The 20,303-nt window shown below is 36.8% G+C and overlaps 2 protein-coding genes across 2 annotated transcripts; one reads left to right on the top strand and one right to left on the bottom strand.

The window, feature by feature from the left end:
* Positions 1-878: 878 nt before the first annotated feature.
* On the bottom strand, positions 879-14,293 carry LOC117289767. The gene is made up of 16 exons (XM_033771032.1): positions 13,901-14,293; positions 12,864-13,048; positions 12,054-12,192; positions 10,730-10,934; positions 9,744-9,842; positions 9,267-9,418; positions 8,193-8,383; positions 6,962-7,117; positions 6,116-6,254; positions 5,337-5,612; positions 4,578-4,733; positions 3,738-3,888; positions 3,335-3,527; positions 2,836-2,955; positions 1,709-2,044; positions 879-1,168 (listed from the first exon to the last, which is right to left on the bottom strand). Exons 1-16 carry the CDS (start codon positions 14,052-14,054, stop codon positions 1,019-1,021), a joined length of 2,802 nt encoding a protein of 933 aa, XP_033626923.1. The 5' UTR covers positions 14,055-14,293; the 3' UTR covers positions 879-1,018.
* A 1,463-nt stretch (positions 14,294-15,756) lies between these two features.
* On the top strand, positions 15,757-18,193 carry LOC117289737 (guanine nucleotide exchange factor MSS4-like). The gene is made up of 2 exons (XM_033770998.1): positions 15,757-16,016; positions 16,599-18,193. The coding sequence occupies exons 1-2, from the start codon at positions 15,789-15,791 to the stop codon at positions 16,836-16,838; spliced, it is 468 nt and encodes a 155-aa protein (XP_033626889.1). The 5' UTR covers positions 15,757-15,788; the 3' UTR covers positions 16,839-18,193.
* The last annotated feature ends 2,110 nt before the right edge of the window (positions 18,194-20,303 follow it).

Raw genomic sequence — 20,303 nt, 5'->3', positions numbered from 1 at the left:
GTATTACAACATCAAACATTATTCTACTACAAATACTGTTTAAATAAATATTTATTATATACATTTTTTGTAATAAATATTTCTTTTTAAGATATATTATTATGGAGTTCATATAATAATATTACGTAGATCACCTTTCTCTTGATTGCTTTCTCCAAATAACCTCCGTAGTAAATTTGCAATTTCTTGAGGGAAATTTAAGACGTTCAATAAATTGTTCCGATTCTGTAAAATTCTCATACACAACCAAACACTTTTTTTAATTAATGGATCAGACGAGTTGGTCTATAAGTAACCGTTTTTTATATGTAAAATGCATATGGGTAGAAAGATGATCTACACAAATATGCCGCAAAATTGCGTGGTTTTCCTTTTATCTCATCGACTAACACGACTCCTATAAATGGCCGAACGTGTTATTTCGCAAAGTAAAAGGAAAACCACGCAAATTCGAGGCAAAACTTGTGTGGATTCTACTTTTAAAACAACTTTCTAACCATATGCATTTTATAAGAAACGGTTACAAATGCATTTTTATAGACCAACTCGGCCGATCCAAGACACATATTCCTTTAAGTTCTCACCAAAATGTGATTTAAAATTTGTTTGAAAATCCTGTAGTATGGCAAGCAGTTGGTAATAATCCTAATAATGAGCTACAAATTGCAACCAATTAATACTCTCGATCAACAGAAGTTTAAAATCAACAACTTGAAAGCTGTGACATAAACACACATTAGTCGGTAATGTGGAACAAGCTTTAAATCAATGGATATGAACAAGATATTTTATATTGGAACTGCTCCGGTAAACATCCTATTATCTTTTGTGGAAATTGCAAATTTACTTTAGGTAGAATTTCAGTTATTTTCGTCTAATCTATTTGGTTCAACGGATTGAGAGCGATGCACAATGTCAAAGCTAGAAGGATGGAGAGACCAACACGCAGACTGTGGGACCTAAGGTGGGATTTTAGTTGTTTCTGTCTGATTTGTTTGTTTGAATGGAGGAGAGCCATTTACAAAGCTAAAGCTAGAAGTATGGTGAGACCAACAAACAGACTAGTAGTGGATGAAACGGCCGTAGAACCACTCCCTTCCTTTTCTTCTTCCTCCTTGGAATCTCCGCCATCTTGAGGATTCTCGGCATCATCCGAGGGTACACCCTCCTGTCAAAATAGATAAAGGATATCAAATATCGAACCACAATGGAAACCGACTGGGTTAATTTCAAATTATTTGGCGAAAACAAATGGCTAAAGTGGAATTTGAACCCATAACCTCTGGAAGAGCACTCGAGTAAATTGTGTTTTTATTTGACAGCAAAAAGATAAAGGGGTGCATATTAACTACATGGGTAAGAGTCATTGTCAAGAAGAAATTCTTAAACTAGGATCCAACAGATGATGATGATATTTTCGCCCTTTGTGACGCCTATGATTTTAGACTTCACAAAGCTTTTATAAGGAACAGCGTCCTCGACACTAGAGAAGTAAATCAAAGAAAAAATAGGACTTTTTCTATGTGTGAAAAAATAACAGCTGATTTTCATCACCAGGCCGACTCTGAATTCAGATAAAAGTTTGAAATGTGTCATCCCTGTAAACAAAGATACTCCAATCGATATAATAATGTACTCCAATCGATATAATAATGTACTCCAATTGAATCAAATTAATAAATGTTGGGAAATAAACGAATCTTCATACCTCGTACACGATCCCTTTGGTAGATCTCTCGCACTTGAAATTAGTCTCGGAATACATCTCTCCCTTGTTGTCGCAGACGCAGGCGTAGACCTTGGCAACGTGAGTGGAGTTCGGCGGGCATCCCTTGAAATAAATGGCCTGATGCACGGCGATGGGGTCATTAATCTTCTCCTTGACATCGCGTCGTTGGATGTCCCTCTTTGTTCGGTCGGTCCGCTCTACCAGCCTGAAGACGTTCGTTATGGTGTACTCCCTGGACATGGCGGAGAGAGCCTTGTTGACGAAGAGCGAGCGATGGATTTCTTCGCTGTGGATGTAGTCGTGTGCCTCGAGGGACTGTGAAGAAGGACAGATACAAAATTTGAGTGTTGAAGGCAAAGTATATCTGTGGATTTTTGAACCGTTTGAGTGTTATAATCCTGTAAAAATGTAGATGTAAACAATAAAAGTAACATGTGAAAATTTAATTTTCAAAAGGTGGTTGCATTTTTGAGATATTTCTAAACATCCAGAGTGAAAAACATCCATGAAAGAAAAATCCTAGTAGCATACACAATCCGAGTCTCAGATTTAAATGTTGGTGCATACCAAAATTATGTATTTTTACATAACCACATTAGTTTGAAATGTCTGTATCTCGTATTTCTGCTGCCAATACCTGTAGAATGACCCTTTAAAAAAGCAAAGCATAGGCATACCTTTGGTTTTCGGGGCTGTTCAATATTTTTAATCCTGTATGAATATATGATTTCTATAAATTTTCACAGACTAGTTTTATTTGGTTATCTATAGATAACCAATAGATAACCAAATAAAACTAGTCTGTGAAAATTTATAGAAACCAAATAAAACTAGTCAGTGGAAATTTTTAGAAATCACCGAACATTTGGAGCACTAATGTCCACGCAGAATACACAATCTGAGAAATGTTTCTGCATGAAGCATTCCTCTGATTGAACATTTGTTGAATCCCTTTCTCTAAAACCACAATCCTTAAAAGTGGATTGTTTTTCAAAATGTTCTTTTACGAACAACAGCTGCAGTGTTTCTTTCCAAGTCAGATTTTATGATCATTAGTTTGGAGTAATGTCCTAAGGTATGCCTTCCCTTCTAGTCCAAATACTCACCTGTGAGGATGTGGCAATGCTGTCGGGAGTGAGTAGGCTATTGTCGGTGCTCAAACGGTACAGAAACTCGGGGGAGACGTAAGCTGTGTAGGACTGTTCAACTGGAGCTCCAAGGCAGCCCTGCCGAGTCAAGGTTTAAGAACAAAATGAAAAAGCATTTGTTCACAAAAAGAAAATTAGTCAGCTTCAAGGTGATTTGATCCTTAAACCTGAGCTGTGCAGTAAACAAGCTAGAGCATGCAGGCCTAAATCAAATTGCGAGTAAGGTACTTAATAAAGAATTTGTTATGGTTTAAGTCGACAACACCTAAACTTCAGGTAAAAAGGGGTATTTTTATACCACCAGACTCGACTTAGTCCAACTAATTGTGGCTTTCTCTTGTATAAATTTGTTTTGTTAAGCGCATTGAGAGTACTTGCAGTACTGAATTGCGCTATATAAGCATTTCTTATTATTATATTAAAAAGTTTTGAGAACCACGCCTTGTCAAAAACTCACATCCGGTGTATCTCTGAACTCTCGGCCGATGCACACCATGAACAGGGTCAACTCTAGCTGCAGGTTGCTCCTCAGAAACTCTGGGAAGAAATGGGTATCAACGGTCACCGTTTCAAGATGAGAGACGCCAGGTCGGTACCCATCTCGAATATCTACTGTTGGATCTTCCCCATGCACTTTCTTCAAGTAAATCCTGTGTTAAAAAAAAAAAAAAAAAAAAAAATTAAATCAATTTTGTTTTGGGTGCTAAAACTTTATTTGGTATAGACACGGCATTGGCACTTTTGGCAAATCTACTGCTTTATTTGTTAAAAGATATTACAAACTGACAAATTATGCACATTTAAAAAAAATCTATGATATTATTTATTTGTTCCAAAATAAACTCTGGCTTGTACTCTACCTTGGGCTGTCTTTAACATCGTCAACAATCTCCACGGTTGTTTGTAGAGTGATCTCGTGGGATATGATAGCATTAGGGACATCTACTTTGGTGCACGCAGAGCGGTCATTGTTAGGACAGGTGTACGTCTCAAACTCAAATGTGAACTCCCCTGATAAGCAATTAAATGTTCAACAAAAAAGTAGATTTCAGTTTTGCATCAGGGATAAAAGACTAATTGTCTTTACCCTTGCACAGACTTGTTTTAAGCGCTGTACATTAAAAACTTTCACCAGAGTTCTGTCTCGCGGTAAGACATCTGCTCTAGCAGTATGGGATCGAATCCCACCCGGGCGATTTGCCTGCCGGATTTTTTCTCAAAGAACTCAGGAAAGTACCGAGTTCACAGTGCTTAAAACAAATTATATTCAATAATAAAGTACTGTCTATTACAATTGCATTTTTTTTTCAAATAGAAGTAGTTTATCAACTGCTGTAAAAGACTGAAGCCTTTTTCACACTATAGTTTTTCCCAGGAAATTCACAGGAACTTTTGGTCAATCTTTTCACACTACGAAAATACTCTGCTCAGGGTTAGGGTTGAGGGAGTTAACCCCGGGGTAAAATGTTTTTCTGTGAGCAACCCTGCATATTACTTGGAAACAGTACTCCCGGAGTTACCAAATTGGGATAGTGAGAACGGTTGCTGGGGTGGCGGTGGGGATACAAAAATCACAGGATTTGTTTATTTCCCTGGGAAATGGCTCTTTAGTTTTACACTTTTTTTTGCAACTAAATTTGCTAAGCAGTGTTTTTGCTTAACAACTTTTTAAAATTGGGCCCTGGTGGGAGAGGGTGTACCTGTAGCATCTATTGGCATTCTGTTAACTGCAGCTGTAGTGTCCACTTCTAGAACCACCACAAATAACCAGCTCTGTGTGCAGGATTGCTCCCACTCAGTGAAGTTGCAGTACGGTGCGTAATAGGTGACGTAAAGCTCGGGGTCTGCGTCGGGTGCTGAAGGAAAACAATAATCAAGAAAAATGAGTCATTTGTCTATGCAGGCAATTGTTTAATTAAGAGTGTATGTTTTAAAACCCAGAGTTGATACACCTTTAGTTCAAAAGTTTTGAAAGTAGAGCACCAAACAACTAACCTGTGCAAGTGTAACACATTAGGAGGTCCCTAGTTGGTGAAATGACAAAGAAACGATCACATCACTTTTTCTTTTTTTATCAGGAATTTTGAGCTCATTTATTCCAATGTGCATAATTATAAGATTGCTGCAAATGAAAAAAAAAATAAACTGATTTGTGGGGCTCTTCAAAATGTATCTTTACTTGTTTTTTTAAGAATTGCAAACAGGGATGTTTGTTTTGGTAGTTTAGTTTGTATCACAAATAAAAAAATAAAAATAAGTTTTTGTTGAAATTTTTGTCTGGGTGGTCTATATGAAAGATAGTTCTAGAAGTGTGTTAATTTAGGTTTAAATTAGGCCATAAACATAAAAAATATAACAAAATTAAATGTTTTATACTGTCAACAGCTCTACATTGCTCGTTACCAAGTATGTTTTTATGCTAACAATTAGTTACAGTAGTATCCACTGCCTTTAATTACCAGTTATTGGTGCACAGGAACTGGCCGCTGCTCCCACATCGCAAAACTCCATCGGTGACAGGGGATCGAGGGTGTAGCACCAGGGTTGGGTTTGGCCGTCGGGGTTTCTGCAGAAGTTGTGATCGGCGATTCCGTTGTCTCGGTCGTTCTCTGAACTAAAGGAATGCATGTGTGGTTCCTGACTTGACCATCTCTGACAAGTCGTCCCGGACACCGTTTGGTGCACTGTGCCACGATAATCCGTCCCATTGGCATCGGTAAAACACTCGGGGTGACCTGAAAAAAAAAAAAAAAATTAATTATAATAGTTTGTAGATCACTGATTGCTTGGATTTTATTATTTCTGGAAGGCTTGCTTATGGGTTCATACCTGTAGCCTACCAATCCTAGAGAAACGGTTTACTTTTGAAATGTCAAAGTAAACTTTTAAAAAACCTTTCAAAGAACCCACCTCCCCCTAAACAAATAAAATAAATAATAATAACCCCACAAAAAAACCCTCAAAGTATAGAACTGAGTTGATATTTTCCGAAAGTTTCCCAATGTTTTGTAAATGTCGAATCTACAATATAGAAACTAAACTCATGCGTTTCCGTTTTTACTCATTTTCCCGACACTATCTTGAAATGACGGGGTCATAAAAAAGCAACAAGATTAGCTATTTCTTTGCTTATGTAAATGAATGATCTCTAAAGGTGTTTCGGTGATAACAAAAACTTATTTTTCCATTTCAAAGATCTATCACGCTTGTAACCTGGCACATTTTTCAGATCACTCACCTTCGCATACTAACAACTCAAATCGTAGAGCCATGTTGTTCTCGAAATCCGTTGGGTATATACGGATCGCATCCGTGGAAACGGGTGCATCTAAGTAATTGGTCACAATAGTATGACTGTCGTAGTTCCCGGTGAATGTCTGTAATTCATTGGTGCAAAAATAACAAAAATAGCATTCAAATGAAATTAATAAGTCTGTCAATCTGAATGTAAATTGTTGACGTCTGTCCATAGCAAAATATCTGAGAATTACATTTTGAGAAAAGCAAATACAGAGGTTAGTTGATTTGCCATGAAATAAACAAAGATGGAAGTGTAAAAAGAAGCAGATATCTTAGGACACGTTATATTGACATCCATACTCGGGTATGCCTTTGAATTTCGAAAGAGAAACAATTGTTTGAAACAAACTGTATATTCAGTACTTTCCCAAGTTCTGTGAAAAAAAACATCTCACAGGCATATTACTCTGGGTGTCACACCAACTAGTCCACCAAGATTAGCTTTAACCCGGCAGACAAGGTGTCTAGTTTTCTTTTCGGTTAATTTTACATCTTTCTCGGGTATACCTTTGAAACGGATAAGTATAATTTCCATTCATTTTACAATTAAACTGGTTATTTTTACAATTTATAATTATTTTTTATATAGATTTTGATGTTTTATCATGTAAGTTGTCATGCAGTTTGGACCTTCTGGTCACAATGTGACTAAAACATACCAATTAATCAAGATTCTGCTATTTCAAAATTTGAGAAATTCTGGGTATAGTTTAGTCATCATTTTTTTACTTGCTCTTTTCATATCTTAAAATTTCACATTCATTTGTTGTTGTTGTTTACTTACATGTGTAGCTCCTTCATAATTCAGAACAGGGTTAAAAGTGTCAACGCCAACTTGGTAGCCGACATAAAACTCTCTAACCCACATGTTGATGTTCTCGTTTCCAAACCCTTGGGTCATGACTCCGGACACCCACAGATTATCCGATGGGAGGTCGACCTAAATATAAGTATAGGTGAGAAGAAAAACAAACAAATATTCATTTAGAAATAGTTTAAAGCCCTGGACACTTTCATTAAACATTATTGTCTAAGGCCCACACTTGGTGTTTCACAACTTCTACATAGAATAACAAACCTTTGAAAATCTAGGCTCAATCGGTCATCGGAGTCGAGAGAAAAATAACAGTAAAACCCACCCTTGTTTCCGCACTTTTCGCCGTGTCATGACATGTCTTTAAAATAAATTCGTAATTCTCGATATCGATAACTGATAATTATTTTAATGTTTTCTCAAAAACGAAAGCATTTCATGGAATAATATTTCAAGAGAAGTCTTTTATCATTACCTTCTGTAAACCCTGTAAGTTATTTGTAAATCTGAGAATTTTTTTTTTTTTTTCTGTTCCGAAAGTGTATAATGGCTTTAATTAATATTATTAATAAATTCAAATATTAATTTTTGACCGTTTTACCCATAACCACTTATGTGTGTTAGCACTGTATACTCCGTACTTTCCCGAGCTCTGTGAAAAAAACCACATCGGTGTTAATGGGCAAAACAAACCAAAAATTAATATTCTTTATCCCGGTGCAAATTCCCGCAAGTTTTCAAAACATAATAATGTCAAGTAATTTTAGTTACAAGTACTAATTCCTGCCTCAATGTCTCAAAAAAAAAATCAAAAGACACAACAAAACATTCATAGTTACAAAGGCACGAATTGACTAAAGGGGGCGAAGCAAAGCATTAAGAACATAATAATGACCATGAAGAAGACAGCAGGTAAAATAACCCTGTGCACTTATCAAAAAGAGAAGAGGTTTGTCCCAGTGTTCCTAGTTTGATTGGCAGCATATTGTACCTCATCACCTTATAAATGTTTACATGTTGCAATGTAAAAAGGAGTAGGTATCATAATTCATACATAGTCCCACATACCTTGCATGAAAATACTGTATGTTAAAGTCTCTTGAGCATCATTAAGTGATGGATATACTAGTGCTTTGCTATATAAAAAGCAAAATAAATAAATTAATAATACAAATGGTATATTATACCAAATATAAGTTACCTGTATCCATTGGTCGACGGTTGAACCAGCCATCCACATTCCAGCGCTGATGGTCTCGACAGCCTTGGCGTTCAATCTACCTTTATCGGGGCTGTACTCCAGACTATTACCTTCCAACCAATAGGAAGATGCCGTTATTAAACCATCGCCGATGATGTTACTGTCTTCAACACCAAGCGGCTTGTCGCATCCTGTAGTTGGGGGAAAAAGTGAATCAAAATCAACAAATTTAAATTAAATTATTTAAGAAAAATTTAACAAAATCAAAACAGTTTTTTGATCGTTTAAAATGTGAAGAAGAGCCCAATCTCCTTGTTTTATTTTGTATTTTTTTAAAGGCAGGACACTAAACATGTTTTTGTAAAATTCTTACTTTTTTTGGTCTTGAACCCCCCCCCCCCCCACAAAATAAATGTTTTTGCTTTGTCAAAAAGGTTTATGCACAACGCCACAAAAAGGTGAATAAAGCATGGGAGAAACAGCTTTACCCACTTTTTTTTTTAAATGCAGCCTTATTCGGTTCTTTACGAGCCGATGTAGACAAATTCATTATATTTTTGTTACATTATTCTTTAAGACCTCAATAACTTTCTAATGCTTTCAAGGCCTTAAATTTGCATACTTCAATTTAAGACTTTTTAATACTTTTTACGGATCTGCAAAACCCTGAAAGAAATAACTTTGTATAGCACTACTATCTTTGAAGGAGAAAATAAAAGTCAGTTGTTGCAAAGTGTTTACATACAAGAAACTTTTAGAACAATCGCACTGATTTCCTACGACCTTAAAATTGGAATTCGATTTATATCGGATGGAATTACCAGTAAAACCTAGAATATTGACCTGAATCAACACAACCCACTTCTGGGTCAGCTGACCCGGAAACTGGTCAAATTGACCTGGAAACTGGTAGTAAAAAAAGAAGAAACGTTTTGACCAGGATTCTGCATCAGTTTGACCCATTTTTGGGCCGTATCCGCCACAGATTCCGGGTCATATTGACCCAGAAACGGGTGAGGCACCACCACCCGGATCCGGGTCGCTTCTGACCCAGAATTATTTATAGTTACTCACCACTGCTGGGAGTTCTCTTGACGTGGCTGATCTCACTTATAACACTATCAGCTGGATCATACATCAGAGTATTGATCTTGTAGACAGAGATCAGCTCGCCGTTTGTGTTGTCCGTTACGGTGCGGAAGGCAATCTGCACCTCGGCTCTGGACCTACCATTTTAGGGGGAAAGGAAATAACAGGAATTGTTTCATATAAGAATTTTTCAATACTCTTTGAGAAGAAATTATAAAAAAAAAAGACCCAAACCCTGTAAGGGAAGACATTTTGGTTCAGAGATGGATTAGGATGAGATATTCTTAGGTGTTGACACAGAGGTGAGAGTTACTGCCAACATCAAATTTGATGGGTTGAACAAACAACAAATACTAGAGTGGAACTATGAACCAACAACCCCCAGATTAAGTACCCAAATCCTTTAAAGCCTTCATTGAATCTAAAATATTGGAAGAAAGGATAACTACTTTACTGACTTACCTGTCAAACCCATATTCCTCATCATCATTTAGATACACAGCCTCGACAATAGCGAACTCAAAGATTGGCTGTAACCGCTCAGTAGAACTAACTAGAAATCTGCATAGTTAATATTCAGAACAAAGTGGAACAAGAAAAAACCTTGATGAGCCAGTAAAACAAATTAGTGAGCATATTTCTCACAATTAAAAAAAAACCAGGCATTTTAAATAAGATCAAAGCGCTGTACAAAATAGGACTAGAAACAGAAATACGGGGGGTTACGAGAACAATTTTTTTTAGGTACTCTCTTAAAGTCAGTGGACACTATTGGTAATTGTCAAAGACCAGTCTTCTCACTTGGTGTATCTCATCATATACATAAAATAACAAACATGTGAAAATTTGAGCTCAATCGGTCATCGAAGTTGCGAGATAATAATGAAAGAAAAAAAACACCCTTGTCACACTAAGTTGTGTGCGTTTATAGATGGTTGATTTCGAGACCTCAACTTCTAAATCTGAGGTATCAAAATCAAATTCCAGGAAAACTACTTCTTTCTTGAAAACTATTTGCACTTCAGAGGGAGCCATTTCTCACAATGTTTTATACTATCAACCTTTCCCCCCATTACTCGTAATCAAGAAAGGTTTTATGATGATAATTATTTTGAGCCATTACCAATAGTGTCCACTGCCTTTAATGTAAAAGAGTGAAAATCTCGTTCGAGTCGTCAGTTTCGCCCTTTTCAGAGTGAAAAGTCATTGTATCACTCCTTTTTAGTGAAATTGGAACAAACTTCCCTCTAAAATGAGTTGAAAGTACCCAAATTGCACTCTAAAATGAGTTGAAAGTACCCAAATTGCACTCTAAAATGAGTTGAAAGTACCCAAATGGCACTCTACAAAGAGTTGTCCGCCATATGGCTCTTTGGAAGAGTGGTATGGCGGACAAAACATTGTTTTTCACTTTTTACATTAAGAGAGCAGGAAAACAAAAATTCTACCGTGAAAGTGCGACTCTGAGCAACCTCCAGTACAGTATAGCGAAGCTCTGAACATAGGCTGGTTCCGGATTGGTTCCACTTCCCTGCGGCCGTACATTGGTCATGTACAGTGTCGCATTGAACTGAATGGCATCAGCAGTCACCTCTTTCTCCCACACTGTTTCTTCGTCGCTGTCTTTACAGTTGAACAGGGTATCCATTGAACCTGTAGATTGAGAGAGTTCGTTGGAAATTAGACAAGAAGGTTTTCATTTCATTTCATATATTAATTTCACAGATCAAAAAGTACAGAAAATAAGAACGGGAAAGAAAACAAAAACATGTAGGCCTACATACAACTATAGGAGAGAGAAGAAGAAAAAAAAGTAGCACTCCTGATGGATTTAACAAAAAGTAAACTAAATTACTATCGAGTTAATCTCCCGATGCCATAAGTTAAGAACAGACAATATAAAAGGACATTATTAAAACACGGCTTACAGCATAGAAATAATAGAACTATCATGCAACGAAAACTATACACGCACCAAATTAATGGGCATTAAAAAAAATTCAAATTTGGTAAAAAAGAGATTCTGGTTATTTACAATGTAAAATGCACTAAGAATGTTGAGTTTAAAACAAGCAAGGTTTTTGGTTCATCCAGATATATAATTTGTCAACCATTACCTTAATAGAATTTGCACTACCATAACAAACAAACAAAAATTGACAACTTTCAATCCAACAGCTCACAAAGATAAATTAGTTGTATACTATTACTATAGTATGTAAATGTGATTGCCCAAATAAATATTATTATTATTGTTATTAGTCCGGCATGATACTTGTCTTGGTAAAAAAATTACATTTTTAGCAAGAATAGGGGCCTAACCCACAAGTTGTTTTTTTCCCAGGGCAACAAAAATACATTTTAGAAATCACACTCAAGTGTAGAAAGAATAATCATGTATGACCATTACTAGTTAATCATCCAGTAGAATAGTTCTTGAAAGTCAAGATAACATAATTTTGAAAACTTGTTTATTTGAATTGTCATATTTATGCAAAGTATGAAAATACAATACATGTGTACAATTTTGTTTGATTTTTCTCTCAAACATAACCATCAGATTAAATGACAATTTCACCAGTTGTGGGTCGATGTGTTTACTGAAAACTCAAGGATGAAAAGTTTCGAGCTAAGGTGGACATTATATAATTGTGCACTGTTTGGTTTCAGTAATTGACCATGCTGTATACACCTAAAACAAAATGTGTAAACTGTGGTGTTCGTCATATCTCCAATGGGCTAATGACGCAGCTAGGTTCCCTAATAATTTACCCATGAAAGTGATGTGATCCTCTCGTATTCTCATGTCGCCTTGTTGAATGATTTCAGACCCTGTCTCGTAGTAAGAGAACAATGATTTGGTTCCTGGATAGTTGGGGGTGTAGGAATCTTTGTAGAAACCTGTACTCGACTATACACAGAACAAAATAACACAGAAAAGATGCAGAAGTTACAGGCAAAAATTTTACTTAAATTTTAGGTTCATTTACTTCAGACATGATTTGTCTTTATCTTTAGCTTTTTGAACCTCTGCGAAGTTTTCCTGGTGGACAAAATACAACTACGTATAAAGAAACGGTAGAGTAAATCAAACATTGGTTGGTCTTGTCGTACAAAACCAGGACCAGGGTAAAGCGTATTAACAAAATATAAACACCAAACCCAGTCCTCGTTTTCAACATTTACTAGGCCCGAACCTTGTGTAGTAATCCAGCTTAAAAATGTATGGGCTGGTATAATATAAGTGATTGATATATAAAAATATTATAAATTTTGTCCAGGAAGAATTTTGAAAAATTTGGAAAAGTTGCAAATTTTAAATGGTTTTGTTGGAGTGTTTCATAAGTTAAACTAGCACTTAATTCTACATAAAATAAGGAAAGGTGGTGTACAGTGCATGGCCACTGCAGAATGTGACACAGAGGGTCTAAACTCTGGGAAAACCTTCCATATCTTGCCACCAGTTTTTCATGGTTATGAAATAAATTCATTTCTAGTTTACTCAAAATGAGATGCTCCTTTCAGTAAATTTGAGAGTGAAGAAGTTGTGGCATAATTTGGAAATAATTGTCAATAACTCACATCAAATGGCAGAGTGGTAAAGACATTTGAACAGGTTCCTGTATTCTCGGCCACCAAGCTGCCTCCATTTTCCTGAATGACTGGTCGATTAGATTTATTGTTGTGTTGGAAGGGCTGGAAGTCAAGGATCCAGACTTCATCTTGTCCGATGGTGTCTTCTAATGCTACATCCAGCTGTACTTGACCTGTGTACATTATTTGATTTTAAATCAAAATATTGTGATTTGTTTCCCCTTGAAAAGGTCTTTTACGAATATTATGAATCATCACCATGAACAAAAAGTGAAATTTAACAAAATGAATAACAAAAAGAGCAAAGACCAAACTAAGAAAGACATTTTCAGCCATTCGCGTAACTGTTTCAAATAATTGTTTTCTTACAGGATTTTTTTTTATTATGAACTATCAATTGTTTGCTCGTTTGTTTGGATTATTCCCGTTCCATCGAGTACCAAAGGAAATGGAGAAATATGAAAACAAACAAAATACCTCACTGGACCAAATGAGGAAAAATATGTTTATGTTTTGGCAAAAAAACATATTAAATAAATCCATTTGGGGAAAGTTTTCGTCGCCACCACTTTGTCATTCGATACAAAATAATATAGTATCTTATTTATCTCAATGAGATATCCCTTTTTGTAAAAATGAGTGAAAAAGTGGTGGCGCCATACGGAAAGTTATCAAAAAAAAGCCTTCAAAAAAAGATGAAATTGTTACAACACATGTAACAAAAAAACAAAAACAATTTGTCGTTTACAGGAACAATGGAATGTTTGTTTTACAACACGTAACATTTGACACAGACTTTTACAGTTAGGCTACTTAATAATATACTTTGTTCATAACTCTGTGACAACATTTGCTAACATTATACGTATCCGAGTGCAACGCATGTACAACTTTACGGCATGTAGGGCGTGGCTGGAACCACGTGGCCGAACAAAATTTGTTGTAAGTGATGTGCCACGGCCACAGCACGCCCAAATTTGTGTAAGGATGTGGTATTTTAGCCCACAAATTAACAATTATTTTACCGTCTACGATGTCAAACACGTCGACCGTGGCTTTCCCCATCTTCTCAAAGAGGTCGTCTCTTCCATGGTCCATGTTGTCACCAAACGTTGCCCGGGCTCCCGGCGTCGCCAAACCCAGAACCACCAGGCAGCAGCATAGCGAAGTCACCAACATTCTCGTAGTTCGGCGGTGGACCTTTTTCGGAAGTTAAATAGAACTCTTGAGCCTAGAAATTACAAGCTCTTACACGTTTCTAATTCAGCCTATTGGAAGTCAGTCGCGTTTACTCATTTATAGACTATGCAATTGAATCGTGAAAAAAAAGCAACCACTATTAAAACTGGACGAATCTTCGAGCAAACAGACGGCTTCAGGAAAACCACTCAGCTTGGCAGCGGCGGCCAAATGGAATTGTAACTTTTCGCACGTGCTTTGGTTTTATATGCACATTGAAATCGGTCACTCCATTTCTTGAATAGGGGTGTTCAAATACCTTCAAACGTTAGTTTCACGTTATACTGAGAGTTTGAAGTGTTAAATTTAAAGAAGAGAAGATTACAGCCAAACTGAAGACCTATGTGGTAATTTGTATAATTGTATTAAGGAATTTTCAAAAAACAAGAATACACAATTAATACACGATACAAAGGCCACCCCGTGTTGAAATGGAATCACTTGAAGAGTGCGCTTTTATTTGACGATTGCATGGCGTACACAATTAACACAGAAGAATTCTATCTGTGGTGCGGTGAAAGCGAAATTTGCATAACTTTTGGCTTTGTCATGGAGTAGATCGATTGTAATCGCTCTGATCACGTGTTCCTCGTTGACAGTTGAATTCCAATGTCAGCTGGATTTTTTTAATACATTTTCTGAACACTTATTTTTGGAAGTCCTTTGCTCAAAGACCTGACAATGACGCTTATCCTATATGAAAAGTGCTATAAAAATACCAGTACAAGTGACGTACGTGTGATGGGGTCATACAATGTTTGAAAATTATTGTATGCCTAAAATATTTAGCCTAACATAAAGTTGTTAAGCAGAAAATTCGGCTTAGCAAATTTCTTGGCTAAGCAAGGAAACGACCGGAGTACTCGCAGCAATGGCATGGAGGTAGAAATGGCAATGGTAACTGTGTGGTATTCAGGGCTCAATTTCTCAAAGATGTTTAGTAGAAAATACTACTTGACAAATTTCTTTTCTAAACAAAAATTGAGTGGGCAGCAGTCACAACAATGTAATTTTTTAGTGTAATTGTTTGGCTGGTTACCTGTTTATGTTAAGCAAAACTTTTCTGAGCTAAGCAAATTGTTGTGCTTGAGGCTTTATGATAGATGGGCCCAGGGCCCTATTTCATAGAGCTGCTAAGGACAAAAATTTGCTAAGCATGAAATTTTTTCCTTCATAAAAACAGGTTTTCCAACCAAATTTCCATGTGGTTTGCAGGATAAGCCAACAACAGCTAAATACCAGTAACAGGCAATATCCATCAAATGGAAATTTTGTTGGTAATCCTTTTTTTATCAAGGAAGAAATTTCATGCTAAGCAAATTTTAGTGCTTATAGCAGCTCTATGACATTGGGCCCAGGAAGGCTGAGGGTGGGTTTTTGGTGCAGGGCAGTATTACAACAATCAGCCTTGCTTTTGGACTCGTATAATAGATCATTTGGTAAGTTTACAAATATTTTGTTAATACAAAAACATCGTCCTGATCTGTCTCTCTTTTTCATTGTCTGAAGAATTACCACAAGTAACCCCCCTCCAATCTTGGTTACAATCCCCGCCCCTCGATCAATTTCCCGTAAAACGCAACCCTAGTGTTATGATAGCAGAAAGCCTGTGTGTTGGTGGGAGGGGTTTAGGCACCATACTATACTAGTAGACCAATAAAGAAATAACCAACAATGGCGGAAGGCGGAGAACCCGTTGTCGATGTACCGGCAGAAGAAGAAGCAGTGGAGGAAAAGCCCGCCGAAAAAACGGGGTCGGCGGAGGAAAACTCTTCGGCAACTCCAAGCTCTAAAGTCAAAGATCTGATAGACGAAAAGAACATGAACGTGAAGAATTTAGCGTGTGCAAGGTGTCAAAGCATCGTACTTCGGCCGGGCCTTGCAAAAGCCACACAAAAAAAGGTTAGTTTTTGTGCACTATGAGCACCTTAACCAGTTGCGATATGAAAAATAAGTGACTATAAAATTATTTGGAAATATGCAATAAAAGAATGGGAAAAGTTTCCGTATCCTGCCACCACCTCATTTGAGTAAATTGAATACTAGGCCTACTTCATAACAAATGAAAAAGTGGTGCTGGTGGTGGTGGCATACAGATGAGATAAACTTAGTTAGAAAAAAAATCTGAATTATTAAAAATGCTATTTATTTCAATCTTTGGCGATTTGTTCACTTTATTTCCCTCTATAGAAATCTTTTGTTTGAAGCAACAATTTTCTAGATTAAAAATATATAACTATCCATTTATTTACAGTACAGTAGGGTGGTTTCTCTTGTCCAAGACAAGAGAAATGAGATTTTACTCTTTGACTTGTGTGTCACGCCTAGTACACTAGGTGTCCCAATCAGTTGAAGGTACTGCTTGTAATGTATTTGTAAAGTATTACTGTTAATGCTGGTGGGACATCGCTTTGGCAATCATAACATGTGCCAAAAACAAACGTTTTTCTTTAGTAATTAAACTGTTCTCAATCTTCTTTCCAGTTTTTCCTCCCGCATATGAAAGTGAAGACTGCGAATCAAGAGCCAAACGACGGTGAGGAACTAGAGGACTTCTGGCTGATAGAGGGCATGTACACATTTGAGAACGTTGGCTTCACAAACACAGTCAAGAGCATCAAGTATCTTATATGTGCCGACTGTGAGGTTGGACCTATAGGCTACCATGATCTAGAAACAAAGGAGAACTTCTACGTTGCTGTCGAGCGAGTTGTTTACACATGAGGACCGTTCGAAGATATTAACGATTGTGCTGTTTTTGTTTAGGGCATTCCTGCGTTTTTTTTAAACTTAAGTGACAAGACAGAGTGAGCTTGGCGACTTGATTACCCGGTCTTATGATAGGAATATCTAGTGTGATGCCGAAAAGTTTTGTCATTGGAGCTTCAAACTGATAAAACTGCCACAGAGCACTGGCCTCAACTGTGTTTGATTTGGAATGGTATATTTATAAATGTTTTATATTTGTTGTTAGTGCGTCGTACATTGTGTATTTGAAATGCTGTATTTTGCAAGTTTGTGCGCTGGCTGGGTGAGCCCACAATTAATCACTGACAACTATTTTCTTATTCTTAATGACACTTGATACTCAGCTACGTTTCAAACAAACGAAAACAGGAATAGAATCATATGGTCTGAGTCAGCGCAAACTCTGTCAACAGTTTGTCACAAGAGGGCTCAATTTGAAGCCATGATGTCACGTGTTAGATTTTCAAATATTATAAACCACAACAAAAATGGACTGAGTACATTTGAAATGATATGGGGTTTGAGGATTGGAGTTGGGGATTTAGTGCTAGATTTTCAACGAATACAGATATTTCCAATGTTCTGTAATTTTTGGGGCATGGCATGGCATAGAATAAAATAAAATGCATGTTTACTGTGAATGACTTGCAAATAATCAATTAATGTATTATCCAATAATGCCAATGGTTACCGTAGTGATAATTTATGTCGCTTAAAAAAATATTTGTAGCATGGTATTAGTAAAAATCATATGAATTTTTAATTTTATGCAAAAAATATGAGGAATCTTGAACTTGAGGTTGAACGAAGAAAAAACAACTGTTTTGGAACTTGTACTCAAAGAGTGCTTGGGACTTAGGCACCAGTACTCGTACTGGAGTACTTATCCGCCACCTTTGTACTTGATGGTACCTGTACTCGTATTCGGAGAGCCAAGTACTTGAACTCTGCTTTTGGAACTTGTACTCAAAGAGTGCTTGGGACTTATGCACCAGTACCGGTATTGTATTCAAGTACTACTTGGCCACCTTTGTACTAGATGGTACTCGTACTTCTTGTACTTAAGTGCCAAATATTTCTAGTCTGCTGTTGGGTATGGTACTCAAAGATTACTTGGGACTTGGACACTAGTCTTGTTCTCAAGTACTTCATTTGTACTCGGCTACCTTTGTACTGGGTGGTACTTGTAGTTGTACTTGGAGTGCCAAATAGTTCTACTCTGCTGTTGGAATTGGTACTTGGGAGAGTAGTGCTCATACCATAGAGTTATATTAAAAGAACTAGAGGGCGCACTGGTGATGCCTCTTGCGCAAACGCGACGGGACCGCAAGGAGACAAGGGCGCGCCATTCTGTACGCGCTCTGAATATGAAGTACACGTTGGAGTTTGTGTTTATTGAACGCTACGCGAAGCTGTTTTGTCAACTTCCAAAATGGCCGCACAAACACACGCTGTGCACTGCCTATTTTGTCAACTTAGAAAATGTTCGCCTGCGCGCATACCGGGTAGCGTATATAGGGTAGTGCGCCCTCTAGTTTTTATATATAACTCTGGGCCACCTTTGTAGGCCCTACTTGGTGGTACTTGGTGCTTGGCCAAAATTTACCCGACTACAATGTACAACACTGCAGTTGTTTAAAAATAAAATATATCTTGGTTGTTAAAATGCACATTCCATCATTGGTTTTTTGTTGGTGTAATTCGCTGTCGTTATTGTAGATCACAAGGTGACTCATAGTCTGCTAATTTACAGCACAGAGTTGTGACATTTGATTTTCATGTGTATCTTTTATAAAATAATAAGAGCATCGAAAACTTTGCAGATTTATTCGTATGTCAATGTCAATAAAATAAAACTGAGAAAATTTTAATATTGTCGTTTGGTTTCATTTGTTTCTGATAGGAGATATAAATATTTTTAAACAACCCTGACATGTCATAATTTCATTTAATTTCTTCTGGTTTGATACCAACTACTCTCAGAAAAGCGAACCTAATCACTGTACTAGCCAAAACCCCAAAACTTAACTCAGTTTAAGATGTGGGAGGAAAACCCCAGAGAATTATTCCAGCGAAAACCCACACAGGTAGGGACTGACAACCCAATCCACATACATGTAGTGCCCCCAGTAAGATTTGAACCTGACCACCCATGTCTGCATTGGTCAATTTGGGTTGGTAAACTGCTATATATTCAATACACATATATCATTTCTTCTTTTTTTGACACTTTCCAACTAATCTTCTGGATTTTTAATGACAACTTTTGAAAAAAACCCAAACCGTCCCAAACTTATTGACTGTCAAACATACATTTTGTTTGCTTGCCTAATCATAGAGCAAGGACCTAGTCCTTGCTCTATGGCCTAATCATACAGTTGTTTAGATAAGAATCGACTTTAAATTTACACTCCAAGAAAGCGTGGACTTTTATGAAGTCCAGGCGCAGAGTGCCTATAACAGAGTAGGAAAGAAACATGACCAGAGACATCGCGCTTTAAAACTCACAGTACTTTTTATTTAAGTTGACTTTGTTAAAAGTTATTTTCCATGATACAATACAAGTAGGTAGTTTTGATGCCTGTTATTACAACCAATGCTACTGTGGAGTCAACCATAACCCCTTTGGACAAGTTTCTTAGCTTTTTAGAAAATATTGCATGGTCAGTAATAATTTTGTAAACAAGGTTGTAATTTCGAAGGGAATGTAAACTATTTTTTAGGGTTGAACAAAGAATTAACTAGATTGGGATTTGAACCACGACCTTTGGATTAACGTATCGGAGCTCTACCAACCAAGCTATCTAGCCCCGTATTGGTGGTGCCCTATTTTGTCAATATCTTTGTTCGACGATGCCAGTCAGGAATGTAAACCAAATAGACAAGCTATTACTTTTGAGTAATAAAATCCCCCAAAAACGTTATCAATTGTTTCATCAGAAGCTATAGACTACTGCTTTCAGCATTGTCTAAATTTGCTTTTAATAGGTCATTACTGTAGCAGGTAGTAGAACTAGCAAATTGCTTTTTAAAGGTTTTTTTCAGGATCAATTGAGCTATGTACTAGTGCTTTTCACAGGCATTGTTGCTCTAAAATGAACAAAATAAGTACTTTTAGTAAAAAATAAGAAGAACTTGCATGCCTGCAAGAATGGTTTATATTCTTATTGCAAGCACATACAAGCTTACATCACAGTGGACCAAAATGATAACTTCACATGAACAAACATTTATATATATATATGTATAAAATATAAATATTAATAAATACTGAATACAAAAATTTAAAGCACTATTAAAATGAGGAAAAATGAGATAGCTTTTGCTTTATCATGCTGGGTCGGGCCTAATTTAAAGGCTCTGCTTTCTGTAGGCAAAGAATCGGTGCTATAGAAGCAGCGAAATCCATGTTAACGTCAAGCATATGTCACAGGTAAGCAG

The sequence above is a fragment of the Asterias rubens genome, chromosome 4 (genome assembly GCF_902459465.1).
Source record: "Asterias rubens chromosome 4, eAstRub1.3, whole genome shotgun sequence".
Classification (NCBI taxonomy): domain Eukaryota; kingdom Metazoa; phylum Echinodermata; class Asteroidea; order Forcipulatida; family Asteriidae; genus Asterias; species Asterias rubens.
This window is presented reverse-complemented; position numbering and strand designations above follow the sequence as displayed.